The sequence below is a fragment of the Acipenser ruthenus genome, chromosome 15 (genome assembly GCF_902713425.1).
Source record: "Acipenser ruthenus chromosome 15, fAciRut3.2 maternal haplotype, whole genome shotgun sequence".
Lineage (NCBI taxonomy): Eukaryota > Metazoa > Chordata > Actinopteri > Acipenseriformes > Acipenseridae > Acipenser > Acipenser ruthenus.
Genome location: NC_081203.1, coordinates 16,380,690 through 16,403,703, shown reverse-complemented (window position 1 = coordinate 16,403,703; position 23,014 = coordinate 16,380,690). Strand labels below are relative to the sequence as shown.

At 41.9% G+C, this 23,014-nt stretch overlaps 1 protein-coding gene across 3 annotated transcripts in view; it reads right to left on the bottom strand.

The window, feature by feature from the left end:
• slc8a3 (solute carrier family 8 member 3) overlaps positions 1–22,200 on the bottom strand; it is a 178,707-nt gene extending 156,507 nt beyond the window's left edge. For 2 of the 3 annotated variants that reach the window (XM_034037352.3, XM_058987210.1), the window contains exons 1-2: positions 21,782–22,200; positions 15,512–17,369 (exon numbers count right to left, since the gene is read on the bottom strand). In XM_034037352.3, the coding sequence (XP_033893243.3) occupies positions 15,512–17,286 (1,775 nt within the window). In that variant the 5' untranslated portion in view covers positions 17,287–17,369; positions 21,782–22,200. Of the gene's footprint in view, positions 1–15,511; positions 17,370–20,557; positions 20,610–21,781 lie in introns of all 3 variants that reach the window. The other variant, XM_058987209.1, reaches the window with a different exon arrangement.
• Between the last annotated feature and the right edge of the window lie 814 nt (positions 22,201–23,014).

Below are 23,014 nucleotides of genomic sequence, written 5' to 3'. Positions count from 1 at the left end.
AGACTCACACCGTGTATTACTTCTAAATGAACACGCTTTATTGTTAATCACACATCAGGTACCACGCACTCAACTTTTCACAGAATCCAGTTCTGAACAACCTTCCTACCAGACCCCATCTCCCTGTAATAAAGGTTCCCACCTATCACATTACACAACATCCCTCCCCTTTTAGTCTTTTACTAAGTTGTTGTTATTATTGTATTTATTTTTGAAGCTTACAAGTAACTACAACATAAACTGTGTGAGTAAGCAGGGGTGGACCACCCTGTCCTTGTACACCTTCTGGGCATTAGTCTGGCCCCTGGACTGAACTAACTACTATAAGTCCAGCCTGTCTGGTGGTTTTCTTGCTCACACAGGATAGCGTCTCTGTAAACTCGCCTGCCCTGCAGTGCTTCTCATAGGATCAATCTCCGAAGGTGTTCCTCTAGCAGTAACATCAACAGAAACAGCTGGTTCGGGCCCATTAGGAGGGTCCAGTCCATCTCCAGCGGAGGCAGGTGAATGCTTCCCTCTCCTCTAGGGTGTTGGGCACCTCCTGGAAAGCGGGGCACTGTGCCTCTTCCTCATTCTCTGGTAAATGTGTTGCCCTGGACAACAGCAAATGGTCAATGTGCACTCTGTCTCTGAGGCGGACTGTATACACTAGTGGCCCACATCTGCTGATGACTGTTCAGTGTACCCATTTCTCCTTCCTTTCCTGGAAACAACGTACACTCACACAGTCTCCACTGGCGAAGTGTCTTGTTGCCTTTATCATGCTGGGGTTTTTGTTTAATCTGTTTTGCTTCCACATGCTTGTGTATATTTGGTCGCAAGAGGCTGAACTTAGTGTTTAGCTGGCACTTAAGAAACAATTCAGCCGGCGAGCAGCCAGTTAGAGTATGTGCCATGCTTCTGTACTGGAATAAGAAGTTTGCCAAGCGGTGGTTCAGTGTAATATGAGTATTTCTGTGCGTAGCACTGAACACTTGTTTTCTTAATGCTTTCTTGAGAGTCTGTACACATCTCTCTGCTAATGTCAAGGTGTGCTTGATGCCATTCCCCAGCATAAACTGTCGAAACTCTGCTGAAGTGAACTGTGGACCTTTATCTGGAAGGGTCACTTCCAGCCATTTAGAATGGCTGTCCACCACCACTAAGAAATACTGCTTGTCCTTTTCTGCAAAATCAATGTGGATTCTCTGCCAAGCTCTCATGGCCCATGTCCAGGGGTGTAACGGTACTGTTGTAGGAGAATTTTGCACAGCTTCACACACCAGGCAATTTCGAACTTTCTGTTCAATTTCCTTGTCGAGTCACCAATAGCTTCTTGCTATTGCTTTCATCATGCACATACCTGGATGTTCTCCGTGCAAGTCTCCTAGCAAGCGTTTTCTGTATGTGGCCGGTATGATTACTCTTAACCCCCACAATATGCAATTTTGTTACGTTGATAACTGCTCTCTCTGATTGAAATAAACTCAGAAATTGTCACTCACTGTATTAGGCCAGCCATTTAAGGTGAATTCACAAACTCTGGCAAGGACAGGATCCTTTCGTGTCTCTTCTGCTATGATCAGTTTCCTCATCAGGTCAACATATGATGTTCTCCCATCACCACAGAACCTAAACCTCTGGGTAGGAGAGGATCCCTCATGTCCTTTGTGTTCATCACCTGCAACATTAAGGCACATTTTGACAGGATGTAAGGTGGCTCTTAGCCAAGGACGGTTTACTTGGCGCCATGACCAGGTGCTGCGATGTTTGGCCTTAGCATTGGAAGACAAGCGTAACATGACCAATAAGTTGCCACCTGTTCCATCAAAACATTACACACAAAAGACAACATTCCTCCGCCCAGGACAGCAACCACCAAGACAAGGTGTTAAAACCAATCCTCGCCCAGGACAACTGGAAGCTGCTAGAGACTGGAAAATGCTGGCAGATGTTGGTCAACGGCTTATTTTTCCACCTGAGATTGCCACCACTAACCTTCGACCAGATATTGTCTTGTGGTCTGGATCAGCACGCCTTGTTAACCTGATAGAGTTAACAGTGCCATGGGAGGATGCTGTAGATGAGGCGTATGAGAGGAAGAAACTGCGGTATGCTCAACTAGCCACTGAAGTGGAACAGCGAGGATGGAGAGTCTGGGTTTACCCAGTGGAAGTGGGTTGTCGAGGATTTGTGGCACACTCTACAACCCGGTTTCTCAGAGACGTCGGATTCAGTGGCCAAGAGTTGCGTCGCACAGTGAAGAACTTATCTGAAGCAGCAGAGAGGAGCAGCAACTGGCTGTGGTTGAGACGGAAAGATTCTGGCTGGGGATCTCAAGCACAATAGAAAGAAAAAAACGCTGATGTACAGGTAAGTAAGCTGGGCTGAGTTGAGTGGGGGACGGAGGGGGGTGATGCTGGGACGCCAGAATCACCATCGAGCCCTCTTGAGGTGTCGTGGGCTAGTCGACAAAACACTGAGGATGGAAGGTGCCCACTTGAAGACCCCAGAGATGTACCCTACTTAGCTCAATCCAGACGGTTGTCATGCTGATGCACTGGGGAGGCCACACTGTGGTTGATCCCCGGAGCCAGCATCGCAGCCGTTGTGTGTGCTGATGCGCCAGGGAGGCAAAATAAGCTGATCCCTGGAGCCAGCATTACACTTCAGCCATTAACACCAGACAGAAGGATATCTACATCATCATATAGAAGGAAACGTAAATGGATGGAGACACATATGGATCACATTAGTTTACTGTAAAGCTACGTCTTAGTTGGTGCTTATCTTGGCGAGAGCCGAGTTCAAATCAGCATGAAGTTTTAACATCTACTCTCGTGTAATGGAAATCATGTCTCTAGATGAAACTGGCAGTCTGTCTTCATGGCTAAATAAAATATGTTAGCATCTTCTACCACTGGTGCTGTACCAAGACATGGCAATTGAGATAATGCATCTGCGTTTGCGTGTTCTCCAGACCTTAGATATTCTATGTCATAATTGTATGCCAACAGTAATAGTGCCCAACGTTGCATTCGGGCAGCGGCCAGTGTGGGAATGGCTGATTTTGGGCCCAAGATAGCTAATAATGGTTTATGATCAGTAACCATAGAGATATTTCTGAGACCAAGTGCCTCTTTCTCTATCTGCGCGTAGTTCTTTTCACTGCTAGTCAGTGTCCTTGATACAAATGCAATGGGACATTCATTTCCATCTTCCATGACATGGGAGATCACAGCTCCTACTCCATATGGAGATGCATCACAGGCTAATCTGAGCGGTTTGCCTGTGTCATAATGAACTAGTATGTTACTAGTTAGCAGCTGTTGCTGCAGCTCTGAAATGCCTCTTCGCATTTGCTTGCCCACTTCCAGTGCCGTTCTTTTTGTTAAAGCTCATGTAATGGGTTCAGTGTTGTGGCTGTTTTCTAAAAACCGGCCAGAATAACTGAATAATCCGAGAAAAGAACGCAGTTCGGTTACATTGTTAGGTCTGTAGGGTGTAAACCTTCTGCATTCACTACGTGACCCAGATATTCTACACTGGGTGGCATGAAAGTGCGTTTTGATGACTTAACATGTACACCATGGTGTTCTAAGCGGTTTAGACTTCATTTAGTGTCTTCAGATGGTCATTTCTCTGATTTGCCAGTGATCAGAATGTCATCTAAGTAACAAACTACATTATCCAGTCTCTGTAGAATTTGGTCCATGACAGGCTGAAATATAGCTGGAGCGCCTGACACACCGCAGGGCAGTCTATGGTATCTGTACAAGCCCCGATGTGTGTTTATGGTCAAAAACTCTTCTGAGGTCTCCTCTAACTTGAGCTGCTGGTATGCATTTGACAAATCAAGTTTACTGAAGCAAACTCCCCCATCTAACTTAGAAAATAAATCTTCTGCATGTGGTAGTTTGTATGTTTCTTCAGATATGCCCAGGTTGATAGTAACCTTATAATCCCCACATATTCGGATAGTCTTATCTTGCTTGGGCACCACTACAATTGGTGCAGCCCAGTTTCTATGGCTGACCTTTGAAATGATGCTATGAGCTTCCAGTCTGTCTAATTCCTTCTCAACGGGTTCTCGCAGCACAGTACTGGTCTGGGTTTGTGGAACAATGGCTCTGCTCCAGGCTTTACTTTTATCCGAGATTTGAAAGTTTTAATAGGTGTCAGCTCTTGCACAAACACTGTCTTATGATGCTCTAACAGCTCTTTGACTGTGCTGTTCAAGGTATTTGCCCCTCATACACTTGGAAAATGTTTGACTAGTTCAGTTTTATATTCCTCAGCCAATTTCGTCCCAGCAGTATAGGTCTATCGCCCTTTGCAACTTTCAAAGGCAATACAGCAGACTGTTAATTGTATTTCATCTTGACTTTAACCTGTCCCAGTATTGGTATTTTCTCTCCAGAGTAGGTCTTAAGCTGCAAGTTACTACTTTCTAGTGGCCTGTGCAACAGAATCTTCTGGTAAAGGGTTTCTGGGACAATGCTTACTGTTGCTTCTGTGTCTAACCGCATATTTACTAGGGTGTCTTCTAAGCACAATGAAATGGAGATTACCTTTTCCCCTTCACTGGCAGTATACACTGTAAACAATTCCAAAACATCCCCACCACTGCTGTCACTGTCTTCCTGCTCCTCACCCACAATGTGTGTCGTTCCCCCCCTCTCTCCTATTACTACAACTACTCTCTATATGCCCAATTTTTTTACATTTGTGGCACTGTTCTGTTTTAAAATGGCAGTTGCTTGAATTATGTTTTCCTCCGCATCTGTAGCAGTTATTCTCCTGTGTGTTGCTTGCTCTCCTCTCCTCTAAAGGTTTTCTCCTGCTGGAAAACGGCACGTATTTGTTGTTGTGAGCGTTCTTTCCCTTGCCCACTTGTGTGAAAACGAAACCGCTTTGCTTGGGCTTGTAATGCGTCTGCAGTGCTTGTACTAGTTCTCAGGTTTTTCTGGTGCGATTACATTTTTAAGCAGCCTGTATGCTTCAGATCCTATTACAGACAAAAATACACTCACATGTTTTCCGTGTTCTATCTCATTAGCAGCCAGCCAGAGTTCAACCAGCTCCATATAGGACTCAAAATCTTCTTTCTCCTCTGGAACTGAGCTATTTTCCCGATCAGAGATATGGTCGCTGCTTGTTGCTGTTTCTTTTTTATTTTTTTTATTTATTTTTTTACTTAGACGTTCGCAACATCCTTGTCACCAGAAATGTTGTAGATTGGGGGGTTTCAACAAACAATTAGACTCACACAGTGTATTATAAATGAACACGCTTTATTGCTAATCACACATCAGGTACCACGCACTCAACTCTTCACAGAATCCCGTTCTGAACAACCTTCCTACCAGACCCCATCTCCCTGTAATAAAGGTTCCCACCTACTACATTACACAACAGTAACTTTTAAAGTATTTTTTTAAAATACAAATATTAAATGCTAAAGAAAGGTAAAAATGCATGGACCAATCAGCAGCTACACTGACATCTGTGTCATCCAATGGAAGCACCAAAGGATTTTTTGCTCTTGTTTGATTGGGTGATTCAGACAACTCCATCCAACCCCTCACTCTCCTCGAAAAAATAAAAAAAAACCTCGAGGAGGACTGATGCCTGATGCCTGCCTGGAGGAGGGGTGATTCCTAGCAAGAAAGATACTTCGTTTCGTCACCTTCCCAAGAAGACAAGCTGCATATAGAGGCTGGTTTGAAATCGCACGTTACCCAACGTACTCGGAGCAGTGGAGGGGACACAAATCCCAACCCAAGCTCAATAAGGATGGATTGCGCTTCTAGCAGACTACACCACGTGCGCTTGCTGGCTGAAAAAAAAATCTTGAAACCACATGACAGCTGTGTGACATCTTGACACAGCATTTAACCAATCAGAGAGTTGAAGGGGCGGGTTTTCTGTGTTAAACACTTCGATAAGCTAAAACGTTAAAATGACTGCTAAAAAATAACCGATTATTTTCAAAGCAAAAATAGTGAAAATGAATGCAGGGGGTCAAAATAAGCCGGCTAATACATATTTGCGCCGGCAACTTTATTAAAAATATTAAGATTATTTTCAGGTATCAGTCAGTCCATTTTTTGTCATATTATTGTACTATAATAGCTATACATATGCATCAAAAAGCATATTCCTTTTGTTGTGATATCGTAAAAATATGTACCCAGGTGCTTGTGAGAGATATTGGGGGTTCATGTATAGAGGCTGTACGCCTTTAAGAAGAAAGGCATGATGGGATATCAGCTGAACACTTGTCAGCTGACATACAAATGCTTAAGTGCAGAGGTGCTGGATTATTACACTCCTGTTTCATGCAACAGTTATGATGGTGACCAAACGTGTGCGAGTACTGCTGTGAAAAAAAAATGGTTAAAATGAACAGTTAACAAAATGCTCTGAAAACCTAACAGAAAGAAAACAATTTAAATGAAGCAATAAGCTCAATAAATAAGCCAAAAACTAAGTGAAAAAGTTACTGTTTTTTGGGGGTTTTGTGTGAACTCCAATAACCCTACGTTATCTTTCCCCAGTCAAATCGTAGAGTGCCTAAACAAGCACGGTAATTTACCATAATAAAAAAAACAGTAATGAAAAAGAAAATGTGGAACATAAAAAAACACAACCAGATATAGTCAACAAAAGACAACACATTATTCAAATTCATTATTCAAAGTCGCATTATATATTTAAGGTAAGGCAAGTTTATTTATCCGTTAGGTGCTCCTGGCTATAATGTTCTGCCACCCGGCTGTACAGAATACCTGGGGATCACCCCTTGCTATACTGTGGATTCAGTCCTGGAGCTGGCTCCCCATTTTTACAGTCTAACTACGCATGCCTTAGCTGCACTTCACATCGACAATTTCACTTAGAATTACTGTTCGTTTTATTTTGTACTGCACATCACAAACTAAAATATACAAAACAATTAAAAACAAAGCATTAATATCATACTGCTATGATATACACAAGCATTGCACAACAGAAGAGGCAGAGGGGTAGCACTATACATAAGAAATAGTCTTGAAGCCCAGGTGTTAAATCTGGACAAAGAAAACAACGCCAAATCAATATGGGTCAGAATAATGGACAAAAATTCAAAAGGCATGTGGCAGAGTGTCCCGCCCCTATATATATATATATGTGCACTGTTTTTTATTTGTATCATTGTTTGTGACGCGGATAAGAGCGCCGCATATTTTGTTTTTGTTTTTAGAGTTTAAAAACCTCCCGAGTTAATTCATTGATTAATTGTTGCTAATCGGGAGATGGTCACTGTATATAAACCTGCAGCTCTCCTCAGGGGAGAGTGTGTTAGGAGTGAGAGCGGAGGAGGAGAGAGTACGAAACTTATAAATAACTTGTTTATTTGTTTGGCCCTTGTGCCTTTTTGTTTGTTTAAATCTTTAGTTTTAGGTTTATTTAATAAAACGCTGAGCGCCGTAGTGCTCAGTTCCACCATTCCATTCCTTGTTTGGTTTCTGTTTACTTCCTGGTCCGTGATGTCACCATTCACACGCCACTCAACAGCTGCTCGACCACAAGGCATAATAATAGGAGCATGCTATAGACTGCCAAATTCAGACGCCGAGCAAAATAATCTGTTATACAATGACATTGGAAATGCATGTAGCAAAGGAGAAGCCATACTAATGGGGGATTTCAACTTCCCCCATATAAAATGGGAAAACCCAGTGGGGAGAACGACGGACGAAATTGAAATGGTGGAAATGACAAATGACTGATTCCTAACGCAACTTGTCAAGGCACTGACTAGAGGGGAGGTATGTCTTGATTTAGTCTTTTCAAATAACGAAGACAGAATAACTAAAACAGAGGTCAGGGAGCCATTGGCAAACTCAGACCACAACATGGTCTCATTTGAAGTATTTTTTAAAACCCCAAAAGTAATGACTAAAGCTAAGGTTTACAATTTTAGAAAAGCAAACTATGAAGGTATGAAACCGAGACTAACAGAAGTAGATTGTAGTAACATAGAGAAAACATCCACAGAAAAAGTAGTACTAGAGGCGCAAAACAATTACATCCCAAAAGTAGACAAATCTAAATCTAAAACAAAATGGCCAAAATGGTTTAACCCTTTGCGGTCCTATGTCGGACTTGGTCCGACATAGAAATTTTCCCTTTCCGGTCCAATGTCGGACCCTGTCCGACAACATCAAAAAGACGCAAAAAACAGGTCTCTAGTCGTTTTTTCGCCGGAAAAATCCGAGAAAACCATTCAATGGCCGAGTGAGACCGAGAGGAGCCGAGAGAAGCCGAAATTTTTTTTTTAAAAAAAGGGCTGTATCTCATGAATAGTGATAGACCCGACACCACATAGATAACACGGACATACACAAACAAGATAGCTGCTTCTGCATCCAGCGCTCAGAGAATATCACAGACATTTGCAGAGCTTTTTGAGATGTTATTGTAATAAAATAATGACTTGGATCGCATTATTGAGGGGTTTGGTGATAAAACGAGTGATCAAGAGATGATTTATTGGTATGTACTATTATTACAAGTTATTTGAAAAATATAGCGAACGAGGGGTGGGGCGGTGCTGGAGATGCAGTACTGAGTGTCCTGTTAATATGCAGTGCCTTTTAACCCTTTGCAGTCCATTTATTAAGTGCGTGTCAGGCGCGCCAGGTCCAATTTATTTTCATACGCGCAGTTAATTTTAGACTCGCTGTTTAAAAGTATTTTTTTTCCACAGTCAAACGGGTTTGAAAGGCCCTGCATATCAACAAAGCACTCACTAGGCATCTCCAGCCCCACCCCACCCTTTCATTCTCTACAGCTTTCACATATGCTAAGAAATAAATAATAATAATAGTCGTACATACTGATCGATCATCTCCTGATCACTTGTTTTATCACCAAACTCCTCAATAATGCGATCCAAGTCATTATTTTATTACTATAACATCTCAAAAAAGCTCTGCAAATGTCTGTGATATTCTCTGTGCGCTGATTCAGTAACAGGCAGCTTGTTTCCTTATGGCCGCCCCTATCTGATGCCAGGGGCAAGTATGTCTATTCATGAGATACGCCCAATTATTATTTATTTATTTTTCGGCTTGTCTCGGCTCCTGTCACTCCCACTCGGCCATTGAATGGTTTTCTCGGCTTTTTCTGGCGAAAAAACGACTAGAAACCCGTTTTTTGCGTTTTTTTGATGATGTCGGACAGGGTCCGACATTGGAGCGGATAGGAATAATTGCAATGTTGGACCAGCTCCGACATAGTACCACAAAGGGTTAAACCTGTTTTACTGTGAAAGAAAATACTTTTAAACAGCGCATCTAAAATAAACTGCGTGTGCGAAAATAAATTGGACCTGACGCGCCTGACGCGCTGAATAAATGGACTGTATAGGGTTAATAGATCAATTTTAAAAAATATTCAGCGAAAAAAGACACTTTACAAAGCATTTAAAAAGGACCAAAAACAAAGTACACAGAAAGAGTACTTGGAACTGCAAAAAGGAAGTTAGAAAGGCCAAGAGAGAGATAGAAATCAATATTGCTAAGGGGGCTGTGACAAAGAGAGAGTGAACTCTTGTTTTAGATCTCCCTTCCGACCGGTGAGGACGCTGGGGAGCAGGAGCAGGCGGAGCCGCGGTGCGCAACATCACAGACCCGGTCGGGAAGCGAGGTGGCAATCGCGCATTGGCTGACGGTGGTTGCCCTCGCTGACCAATGGGGACGGGACGGGGCGTACAAAAGGGGGCGTGGCCCAGGGTTCTGTTCCTTCTGGCAAGGTACAGTGTGTGAGAGAGAGAGAGAGAGAGAGAGAGAGAGAGAGAGAGAGAGAGAGAGAGAGAGAGAGAGAGAGAGAGAGAGAGAGAGAGAGAGAGAGAGAGAGAGAGCATTTTTACTGCAGGATATACAAGCAGGGAAATAAGTAAACGGAAAGGAAGAAGAAGAGTTATTATTGTGTGTGTGTGGATGTACCTGCTAACCCCTTCACCCTTTGTCTGTCCATAGAGCACTGACGGGACACTCCGGGAATACTTTGGAGGAGAGCGGACCCGGAAGTGCCGGACTGTTTACAGTGGTTCATCTCGCTGGGAGTGAGGAAGGACGGACTGTGTTTTTGTTTGATTATACTTGCGTTTTGGTTTCGTTTTCATTTGGGACTGCAACCCCTTTCTTTCCCTTTGTTTGTCGGGTTACACATTGCTGTGTATCCCGGCGTTATTATTGTTGGATTTTTGTTTGTGGATTAAAAACCCGGAGTTTACCAACAAAACCTGGACTGGTCTAACGATCTTTTACACCACACCCTCAGCCAACCTGTCACAGGGGTTAACCAATTCCAAAATGTTTTGCCAATATTATAACAGCAAGAGAACATTCAAAGAGGAGGTTAAATGTCTAAGACACAAATGGCAAAATCATAGACGAAGAAAAAAAAGAGCAAATATATTAAATGATTACTTTTCACAGGTTTTTACAAAGGAGGATACGGACAACATGCCCCACATGTCGACCTGTTCCTATCCAGTTTTAAATAGCTTTAGCATAACAGAGGCAGAAGTGTTAAAGGGACTAGGAGCTCTTAAAATAAACAAATCCCCTGGGCCGGATGAGATCCTCCCAACAGTACTCAAAGAAATGAAAGAAGTTATTTACAAACCGCTAACCAAAATCATGCAACAGTCTCTTGACACAGGAGTTGTACCGACAGACTGGAAAATTGCAAACGTAAAACCGATCTACAAAAAGGGAGACAAAACCGAACCAGGTAACTACAGACCAATAAGCCTGACTTCTATTATATGTAAACTTATGGAAACTATAAGATCCAAAATGGAAAATCACCTATATGGGAACAGACAGTCAGCATGGTTTTAGGAAAGGGAGCTCATGTCTAACTAACCTGCTTGATTTTTTTGAGGCTGCAACATCGACAATGGATAATTGCAAAGCATACGACATGGTTTATTTAGATTTCCAGAAAGCTTTTGACAAAGTCCCGCATAAAAGATTAATTCTCAAACTGAATGCAGTAGGGATTCAAGGAAATGCATGCACATGGATTAGTGAGTGGTTAACATGTAGAAAACAGAAAGTACTGATTAGAGGAGAAACCTCAAAATGGAGCAAGGTAACCAGTGGAGTACCACAGGGATTAGTATTAGGTCCTCTGCTATTCCTAATCTACATTAATGATTTAGATTCTGGTATAGTAAGCAAACTTGTTAAATTTGCAGACGACACCAAAATAGGAGGAGTGGCAAACACTGTTGCAGCAGCAAAGGTAATTCAAAATGATCTAGACAGCATTCAGAACTGGGCAGACACATGGCAAATGACATTTAATAGAGAAAAGTGTAAAGTACTGCACGCAGGCAATAAAAATGTGCATTATAAATATCATATGGGAGATACTGAAATTGAAGAAGGAATCTATGAAAAAGACCTAGGAGTTTATGTTGACTCAGAAATGTCTTCATCTAGACAATGTGGGGAAGCTATAAAAAAGGCCAACAAGATGCTCGGATATATTGTGAGAAGTGTTGAATTTAAATCAAGGGAAGTAATGTTAAAATTTTACAATGCATTAGTAAGACCTCACCTAGAATATTGTGTTCAGTTCTGGTCACCTCGTTACAAAAACGATATTGCTGCTCTAGAAAGAGTGCAAAGAAGAGCAACCAGAATTATCCCGGGTTTAAAAGGCATGTCGTATGCAGACAGGCTAAAAGAATTGAATCTATTCAGTCTTGAACAAAGAAGACTATGCGGTGATCTGATTCAAGCATTCAAAATCCTAAAAGGTATAGACAGTGTCGACCCCGTGGACTTTTTTGACCTGAAAAAAGAAACAAGGACCAGGGGTCACAAATGGAGATTAGACAAAGGGGCATTCAGAACAGAAAATAGGAGGCACTTTTTTACACAGAGAATTGTGAGGGTATGGAACCAACTCCCCAGTAATGTTGTTGAAGCTGACACCCTTGGATCCTTCAAGAAGCTGCTTTATGAGATTCTGGGATCAATAAGCTACTAACAACCAAACGAGCAAGATGGGCTGAATGGCCTCCTCTCATTTGTAAACTATATATACAGAATCAACACAGCAGCTCTTGAGCCTCTATTTAAAAGTTTTAGCAAAAAGTAAACAAACCAGAGTATGCGTGCGCACGCATAGTGATCTCTATGGAAAGCTCTTTGGGACAAAAAAGCGTCGTGCTGCTTTAGAGCGAGTCAGAATCTCATGAGACTGAAAAAAGGCAAGCACGTCATTCTGAAATACCTTGCTTAAACAGTGCCCAAATTGCTGGAAATGTTATGTAGTGATTTCTATACAGATTTTATATACCATATATTTTTTTGCCGACTTTCTGTTATGTGGAATGTTATAAACAAGAACCAAAAGGGTGAGTTTTTTTCCCCTTCATTTTACAACACCATTTCCATGTTTGTTTTATTTGAAGCGTTCAAGTTAAATTTCAGTTTTCGTTTGCTTGTTCAGCTACAAAAAGGCACAAGTAAACCTCATGTTCTTACTTTATGAAAACGTGTCGATGGCCGCTGTTTACTGTGAAGAAATGGCAATGGCAAGGAATGAAAAAAAATGTAAAAAATAAATAAAATGCGTTGTCAACTTTATGTACTATTTATTTTGAAAATAAACAAAAGGCTGTTTAACTTGAGCTGCTTTTTGGCATTGTAGTTGTTTTGTAGTTAATTCACTGGGGCAAAGTAAGGCCTACACAACATATTCTTTACTCCTGGGATATTTTTCTACTGTTACGTATTGCTGTAAAATAAAGACACACGCACACAGGCCACGCCCCCTGCCCTTGCTGCTATTATGTCTCTGCCTGCGTTCTGAGCAATTACTACTTTTTGAAAACGAACAGATATCCGAACCAATATTTAAATTACGAGCGAATATCCGAACATGAAAATCCTGTGTTCGTCCCAGCACTAGTTGTATGCAGTGTTAATAATATAGTCCCCCAGTGAAAAGCACAAAATTTCCAAATTCTGTGGCAGGGGTCCATGATTTCTGCAACAGAAATTCTTGAATTCTGCGGTAGCCTTTTAAAAGTCAAAAACAACCTGGTTCTTTGTTCTTTTCTTTATTTTTTATAGGGATTTTTTCAAAGTTATTACAGTACATGCTAAAACAAATAGCAGAATGAAACCACAAAAACATTTATTTAAACTTTAATAACTTTTATTAATTCCAAAAACAAAATTGTGAGGCCACTGTCAGCAGGTAGAAAAGTAAAATAAATTCTCAAATATATACTGGCGTTTTGCAGTTTTAACCCTTTACTGCTCTGAGGACAACATACTTTGAAAGTGAGCAACTGGAACTAGAAACAATACTGAAAGTATTTTGCTCAATTCCCTCGAATGTCATAGTCCTTCAAATAGTGTTGATTCTGAATAAAACTGACAAAGAAAAATAAAAATCAATTTTAAAAATGTTCTCCATTTTCTTAGGACTGTGTGTCAGGTGTTTAATCCTGCTTTCCCATTGAAGTCGAGGAAACAGGGCTCTGATGGCTTCTTCAGAAACGACATGCACGGTCTGCAAAACAGTTTACACTCGTCCTCATACAAGAGTCCTGGGTATTCCCCAGCACGACCAGCCGCTGTTTTACTTCCTAAGTGGATTTTGCCTCCAGACACGTTTGCTCTTAACAAATTTATCAATTTTAGCTCAGGATTTTAGTAGTCACAGCACGTCAGTGTCTATATATCCCTACGAGTGTCTACGAGTGGTTTGCTTTTCCTAAGAGCGGGTTGAGCAAGATAAACAAAACACAGGTATTCAAAAATCTCACTGCGCCCCCTTGTGGAATGTTTAAAAAACTTGAATTTGTTCTTATGAATACTAGTTAGGATTGTTGCCATGGAAAATCAATAATTCTGCAACCCAGGGTGCATTCCGTGAAATCGCACTGCGATCCGCGATCGTTTTTTTCACAGGGGACTAATAATAGTGCATTATGAATACTGCAATACAATTTGAAATACAGACTTATAAATAGGGCTTCTGTTTTTCGGGTTTTATTAATTGTATTTTTCGGTGCTTTTTTCGGGGCTTTTGTTTTTGATATATTGTATGAAATTAGTGTTTTCGGTTACTTTCCAAAATGCTTGAGCGTTTTTTGTGTGTGTGTGTGTGTGTGTGTGTCAAAATATGTATAGTAACTTGACAGTACTTGCACACTTAAGTTGTACCTTCTTTCTTTTGCTGTCTTCCACAACGAAATCCCTATGGTCACAAGCACATTCTTCTGGGGTTTTTGTGTGTAGGCATTTCTGTACATTTCGCCACAATTCTGTTTTAAATCCTCAGTGTTTTAACTGTAATACAGCTTTAAATCCCTCTAACAAGCCTCCATCCTGATTGTAATCTCGTTTTAAATCTCGCAAGCGGAGTCTCCAATAGAAATGTAGAAATGTGCTGTCACTCAGTAGTTGGGGTGGGTTTAAAGTATTCAGAACTAATCAATGATAGATACAAGTCAGGAAGGCGGGACATTGCCCAGCAGCACTGGGAAATGTATTTATTATTATTTTTGTAGTAGGTTTTATTTTTTTAAATGTGAAAAGGGTAAAGTCAATGTGAATAGATTAACCATTTGCACAGTTTTTACTGTGTTTTTTGGCTATCCACCAATTTAATTTATTTTGTATCGGGGGTGTTTTATCAGGTTGTATCGGTTAAAACAGAAAATCAGAAGCCCTATTCATAAATGGCATGCTTTTATAGTAGCATGACCTCTGATTCCATCCCTATAGTTTTGAGTTGTGAAGATAGCAGCAACTGTTTAAAATCCAGCAAAAATGGAAGGTCACAACACAAGTTAAAAAGCACTTTGATTTTTTTACCCATTGAATAATACATCTGTGGAGAAATCTACCAATCTACCCAGTCTTCCACAGTCCAAACAGTATCTTTATGCTCTCAATGTTTCCTCTGTTCACATGTTCTTTGGAGGTCGTTTTAAATATGTATGCTGCCTCTTTAAGGGTATGTGGTAGACAATAGGTGTCTGTCAAAAAACAAACTGACTTTTACCGCAACTACAAGTAACTTGGTGGGAGCTGTTAATCGCAGTCCAATCACAGAAAGTTGGCAGCATGTTATCGAGATCACTATCTGCTTTAATATGTGTTTGCATATCCCCAGTCGGTGAGGACAAGCTGGTAAAGAGGTCTTATTTGAATGTGCAATGCTTTGCAATGATCCTGTCAAAAAAAGTAGTCTATAAAATCATTTAAACACCAAACTCTAATAAGAGCTCCCCAACACAGAGACTGAGCTTCAGAAGATTCTAATCCCTTCTAATCCCAAAGGTGTACCTGTAAAGAACAGGAATTCTGATATGTTTAAACACCATGGAGGAGAGAGGTCCAGCAAAGATAAATGGACCAGCATACAGGTTAGCACATCAGTCCATCTATTCTATTCTATTCCCACACCCTGCCATTCCTACCCGGAGTAAAGTGTCACCTACCAGGTCTCATCATTCCTGAACTCCAGCTCTCCATAGGTGTCCTCGAAGTCCTCACCTCCACCCTTGGCCAGCCCTTCCAGGGTGCGGTAGGGGACGATGACAGTGCCTCGTGCCCCTGAGGTCCTCAGCACCTTGACATCCATCACACCAACGCTCTCACTAACATGCAATGCCTCGCACTCGAAGGTGAAGATGCCGGCGTGGTCGTCGTCTAGGATGGTGACCGTGGCAACGGACGGCACACCCAGGATGGCTTTTGGGAAGGGCAGACTGTTTCCGGACTGCAGCTCCTCTGTTTCCAACACCCGTACATTGCTGATCCGCACAAAGAAGTGCTCATCCTCCTCAAAGATATCATCATCAATGATCCCAATGCTTATCTCCTTCTGCGTCTCGCCTGATTTGAAGACCGCTGTCCCCTCGGTGAACTCGTAGTCAGCCCCTGCGTTGGCCGAGCCGTCCTCCGTCTTGTAATCCACGTAAAGTGTCTTGCAGATGTCACCACCCTTACGTACGATGGTAAGCATGGCTGCTCCGCAATTCTCCAGGCACTGGTAGGTGCACGGGTCAAAGTAGACCTTGGAACAAAACTCCTCAGGCTCGTCAATTCTCACCTCTTGGACACTGTTGCTTTTCTTGACCTGCTCGGCCGCATGCTTCTTTAGGATGTTGCCTGCACCCGTCATCATCCGGGTGGCCTGGATACGGTAGAAAGCCCTGCTCTTCTGCTGGTGGGAAAGGGCGTAATAGTTGGCCATCTCCACTAGCTGGTCCATCTCCTTCTCTGGGTGCTTCTGCTTGAGATCCTTAAGGATGCGGATCATGTCCCGACGAGATTCGTCCACCTCCTTCCCATCCATAAGGCCTATCAGGTTACCTGCTCCACCATCCAAAAAGTGTGAGTTGACCATCTTTCCGTCCATCTCAATCCCTTTAGACCTCTCACCTTCTGTCTCAATGATGACCCCTCGCCCCTTGTCTGTCCGGTATTTCTTGTGCATGAACTTATAGAACAGCAGGCGCTGGTCGGCCACCCAGGCCAGCATCACACAGATGGGGAAAAAGGCCAGGGTCAGCAGGCCTTCCCAAATCTGTACCACGTTGGGGGAGAAGACAGCAAGGATCATGTAGAGCCAGATGTAGGCGAAGATGCTCCAGGCCGCGGTCACGAAGAAGACACGCAGGTGCTTGATCTTACGGGTCTCCCCCTGTGGGATAACGGAGACACAGATAGCGATGATTACGAACATGTTGAAGGCAGCACTCCCCACGATGGTGGAGGGTCCCAGATCTCCAGCCTTGAAGCCATGACCGCAAACCTCAATTACGGAGAGCAGGATCTCGGGGGCTGAAGAGCCCAGAGCCATGAGGGTGAGATTGGAGACTGTCTCATTCCAGACGCGGATGGTGGTGGTGGAAGTCTCACCATTTGGCCTCTTAATGATGATTTCTTTCTCCAGTGAGGTAATAACCTCAATAGCTGCCATGAAGCGATCAGCAATGATGGAGACCCCCAAAAACATGTAGATCATGGCCACGAAGTAAACAATGACCCGGGCTATTTTGTCACCCAGGGAAGGGTCCTCTGGGTACCAGATGGGCAGGATGATGCCCTCTTTGCACACGTAGTTGCCCCCGCATGATGCGTTTTGGTTGGTGGGGCTCTCGGTTCCTGTAGAATCAGCCTCTGCATGTAGGAACACCGATGCCACAGCGACTAGGCCCAACCAGAGGAAGGTGTACGTCCCCGGCTGTACCAGCCTTGCCCACGCCATCCACACACCTGTGTCTAGAGAGTTCTTGTCTCTTTACAATCGGGTCTCCAGAACTGTGCAGTCTTCACCCACTCACACTCCTCCTGCAAACCAAACACAAACAAGTAGTTTAACACCTTTCAGCCAAACAGTCACAACAAGAGAAGGAAAGGACCCCCATAGCGTTACCAGCTACTTTCTAAAGTCTGTGTTAAATACCAGCAGATGCAGGAGGCCACCTGTTTTGACAGACATATTCAGCACTGCTTTGACATCAATTCCTACTCTGTAGTCAGCAGCTAAGTGACGCAGCAGCTTTTCATTTAGTAAATCTCAAAATGGAGTTCATTTAAGGTCAGGCCATGTGTACAGTTCACTAGAGCCCTGTACTGTAGTGTATATCCCCTTGTTAATTTGCTACTTTCAATATTTCACAATCATTTGTTGTCAGATAGAGTAATAATGAGGGTGCATTTTTACTATGAATTAGCAATGTGATTTAAAGCAGTCTAACTGGAACGCAAGCCTCTGAATGAGTTGCACCAGCACACATTTAAAGAGTGATCCTCCCTAGAACAGAGGTCCTCTTTATATACATTCAAAATGATCCAGTGCAGTGGTACCCAACATCCCATTAATTTCTAGTAATGCAGAATGAGTGGGGGTGGGGCTTTTATCACCCAGTTTATCCCACTCAGGCTCCTTACTAAATATAATGGTATCTCTGAATAGATCATTGTCTCTTATTTAAATATATCCAAAAAATATATTAAAAAACCCATCCCATATTATCAATTTAATGCAGAATGACTGTGTGGAGCATCTTCATTTCACCCCAAACCATGCTGCTGGAGTGGTAATTGCCTAGACTGGTACCACTGGTAGAATTTGTCAGTCACCATTGCAGACACATCTTTGGGAGTAACATCTGAAATGGCTTGATCATTAAAATCTTTGTGTATATGTAATGAGGATAAGATTAGCTATTCAGGGATACCCAAAGTAAGTGTGTTTAGTATGTAAGGAGTTAAATAAATGACCCCCCCCCCCCCCCCGGTCATTGTGTTAAAAGGCTGGAATATATTTATTTGTTTATTTTATTAAATAATTTGAATTGAGTTGAAACCTGGAATTGGGCCCAGCATCCCTGCCCGTTTTTACAAGCTCAGCTGTTGCTGTTTATTAAACCAGGTTGTGAACTTGTGAAACGATCTGATTATTCATCCTTAAAGTTAGTGCATTCTGAAACAGGCGTGGATGAAACGGTGCAGGGCTAGGTCAGGGTGCTGGTCAACATCCCACTCTGATCAAACCTCAGAAAACAGGCAGACTGAGTACAGTTTTGATAAGTGTACATCCAACCCAATGAAATAACGCTGCCCAGATCAAATAGAAATCCATTTAAAACTGCAACCCCAGGGGCTGACACTAGGGGGACTGCATTTACACCCCTCTGCAACTGTGGCTAAAAATCTCTATAGAAAATCACAAATCCCTAAAGTGGTCACTTTTCAAAGCAGAATAACCTTCAGAAATTCAGAAGCAGGCCCAGTGGTTGAACAGTGATTGGCATTTCTGTAAGGAAAAGTCACTAAGTATTGTAAGTTACGCTCTGTTCTGAAACTACTGCAAAGAACACACAGGTATGAAATGTAATAGAGTATATCCAGTATACATGGCAGCTCTGTAACTATGTTTCCAATTATTTCTGAGCAGATTCAAAACCTAAAAAAGGAGAGGAATGGACAAATACTGTAGAAAATGTTATACATATACAATACAGTAGGCTGCAATACAAAATAATGAAATGTTGTGGCAGGTAACACACAATGCTGAGGAGCAGCAGAGAAGCAGAACTGTAATGGCAGGTCAAGTCACTAAAGCATGACATAACAATGTAGCCCTGCTATGCACAACACAACAACAGATGAAATGACTGGGTGTGTATGTTAGGATAGAATCACAATCTGGTCAATCTTAAATTTTACTGGAACTGTCAACATTGACCAGGTAAGGTGATAAATGTCTGGAATCTCTGGCTTTTCAGACATTATTATTATTATTATTATTATTATTATTATTTATTTATTTATTTATTAGCAGACGCCCTTATCCGGGGCGACTTACAGTCGTAAACAAAAATACATTTCAAGAATCACAGTACAAGTAATAATACAATTAAGAGCAAGATAAATACAATGACTTTGGTTCTAGCAAGCACAAGTATGACAATAATACAGCAGATAACAGTGTCAGTGATAGTTACATCAGGATATAATTAAATACAAAATACTACAGATTAAATAACACTTGTGACAGATTACAGTAATCTAAAGTAGAGGATTAAATGCAGTAAAATAGGGGGCTGATAAGAGCAAGTAAATCGCATTAAGGAAGAGATATAAGTGTCCAGAGGGAAAAAAAGAGGAGTTCTACAGGTGCTCAGACATGTACCAAAGCTTATAGGTAAAGGCACCTGGTTATTCTTGAGATTCACCAGTAAATGGCTGAAATCAAGCGTTATCTGTTTATTTCAGAAATCTACTGCTTTACTTGGTAAATGTCAACATTTACCAGTAAATCTTATGATGTGCCAATATTCAGACTTTTCCCGTAACATATATAATTCCTTTATAATGCCTATAAATGCACATGATAATCTAATAATGAAAGAACATAATGCTTTACAAACTATTTGAATAAATACATCATGCATTTCAGAAAGGTATTCATCGTAAAAGTCTGCCTTTTTCAGGTATTTTTTTCATTATTATTATTATTATTATTATTATTATTATTATTATTATTATTATTATTATTATTATTTCTAACCTCCTACATTAGCAGGAGCGTACTGTATCTGCCAGAATACAGCTCACGTTAAAACAAGGCGGCTTGGGGATAAACAAACTGTACAGTCAACTCGGTCCTGCTTTCTGATAAAGCAGTGTGTCTGATAATAAATATAGGCAAGTGTATGCATTTTAATGCAATATAAAATATTAAAAATATGCCTACCGGCACTATAAGGTACAATTCTTTTGGATAACATGTGGAATTCTCTTTACTCCAGAGGAGTACAGTGCACTGCAGTGTAGGATCACGTGCAATGCAGGAGTGAGACAGTCACAGAGCGGGACACCCAGCGAAACGACGGCTCAATCATTCCCTATTTTGGGAAGGGACATGCAGAGAGCAGGCTATATTTGAACCATGTAAACAAGAACTCAGCACTTGTAGTAGCACAACAGCTGTTCTGAATTAATCATAAATGTACGCGAGTTTTCTTTACCTTCTCCCTCCCACTCGCTACGCCAGTCCGCCGCTGTAATCGCCCTCCTTTCCTGTAAAGGGAAACCCAGGAATAAACCAAATTTTCATCAGTATTTCAATTTTGCGGAGGATATTAAAACAAACCCATCTCTTGCGCGCCCCCCACACACCTGATGGCGACATTTCAGAAGACCGGATTCTGATGTATTGTTATTGCTAAAACATGCGTGGTTTAGTACCGCCGTCACTCGTACAAAAATACACAGTAATACGTACGTGTGGTGAAATAAAATGCGCAAAAGAAGGCTGTGTGTGCAGGGCAGAGGAACTGCTGAAGCGACAGAAATTCGAGGTTTTCTTCATCTTCACGGGACACTGTTTCTGTGGTTCGCGTTTAGGTTTGATTGCACTGCAAATCGTCTTAATCTCTGGAGAGTCGACGGAGCACAATTCTACCCCCGTCCGTCTGAAGTGCGTCCTGTAAAGCGATCCTTTTGATTTGAATGTTTTATTTATCTGTTTAATCAATCAACTCGTCCGGTCTAGCGGGACACCATACATGCACCTCCACAGACGGGTCTTTGCTTTTGTGAAATTAAAAACACAGAAGGAAAGAGAAAATATAAACGTTTGATCTGTTTAAGAATTTATAAACGGTCGGCTGTTGAAAACAGACCCCCGTCCAACCTGACCACTTAAAATATCATTCTGAACCCCAAATGAAGGATGCTGAAAATCGCTTTTAATTTCAGCCTGTCGATTCTGTGCTGCTCGGTTGCAATGTACCCTCTGGACAGTACTAGATGTGTTAGGGCATCACCAAATGTTTTGTCAAGAATTGTGATGTAATGAAACCGACGATAACCGTACGAATTAAAGCCATTCACAATAGACTTGCTATGTGTCTGTTTATAATATGTATCTCCTCTTCTCATATATTATAACATGTGTACATACCAAAGGGATGAAACGACGGTGTAAATGATGTGTTCATTCTCTAAGAATATGTTTGCAAACAGAATCATTCAAATTCCCGTTTTCATTTAATAAATCAACTATATATTACTATTAACACACAAAACCCATATTTTATTTGCCCGCTGCATCGTCTCACGCCGGTACATTGACACCCGGCTTTAGAATCCATTGCCACTTGTCTTGCGCCCATAATACATTCTGACACTCGGTAAACCATGCAATCAACAGCAGCCTTAAACAATTCCAAATTCACTTACCCACTTACCTGGGGTTTTTTGTATTTCAGGGATATTTGTCCCCTTCTTTTTTCGCCAGCTCTCTTTCTCTCTCTTCGTTTTAATTCCGATTGTCTTTATTTCAAACGTGTCCCCCCTCCACACACTCTTTAGTGCACCCCCGGGGCGATCGCTTCACGCAGACACGATTCCAGCCCCTGATCTTTGGTAGCTCATTGATCTGCTTGATGGAGGGACTGCTTTCCCCTTCCCCTGTCTGGCCTTTTGCTGGCTTGAACAGCTCTCTCGTGCTTTCGCAGCTGTGGAGAAAGAAAGGCGACCTGGGAATGCTGCTGCTGCTGCTGCTGCTGCTGAGGCGTTGGGTCCGCGCACAGGTCTCCTCAGATCAAAAATGCTTCATTTTGCCTCCTACCGGCCTGTTCAATTTTGGTTGTCTTGCAATTAAACAGCGGGTGCTGGAAAAAAAAATAGAAATAGACTAAAAGAGATACTAATATATATATATATATATATATATATATATATATATATATATATATATATATATATATACAGTACTGTGCAAAAGTTTTAGGCAGGTGTGAAAAAATGCTGTAAAGTAAGAATGCTTTCAAAAATAGACATGTTAATAGTTTATATTTATCAATTAACAAAATGTGAGTGAACAGAAGAAAAATCTACATCAAATCAATATTTGATATAATATTAGGGCTCTGTGGGGGTCATACCATCACTTCCAGGACTCCTTGTTCTTCTTTACGCTGAAGATAGTTCTTAATGACTTTCGCTGTATGTCTGGGCTCGTTGTCATGCTGCAGAATAAATTTGGGGCCAATCAGATGCCTCCCTGATGGTATTGCATGATGGATAAGTATCTGCCTGTACTTCTCAGCATTGAGGAGACCATTAATTCTGACCAAATCCCCAACTCCATTTGCAGAAATGCAGCCCCAAACTTGCAAGGAACCTCCACCATGCTTCACTGTTGCCTGCAGACACTCATTCGTGTACCGCTCTCCAGCCCTTCGGCGAACAAACTGCCTTCTGCTACAGCCAAATATTTCAAATTTTGACTCATCAGTCCAGAGCACCTGCTGCCATTTTTCTGCACCCCAGTTCCTGTGTTTTCATGCATAGTTGAGTCGCTTGGCCTTGTTTCCACGTCGGGGGTATGGCTTTTTGGCCGCAAGTCTTCCATGAAGGCCACTTCTGACCAGACTTCCCCGGACAGTAGATGGGTGTACCAGGGTCCCACTGTTTTC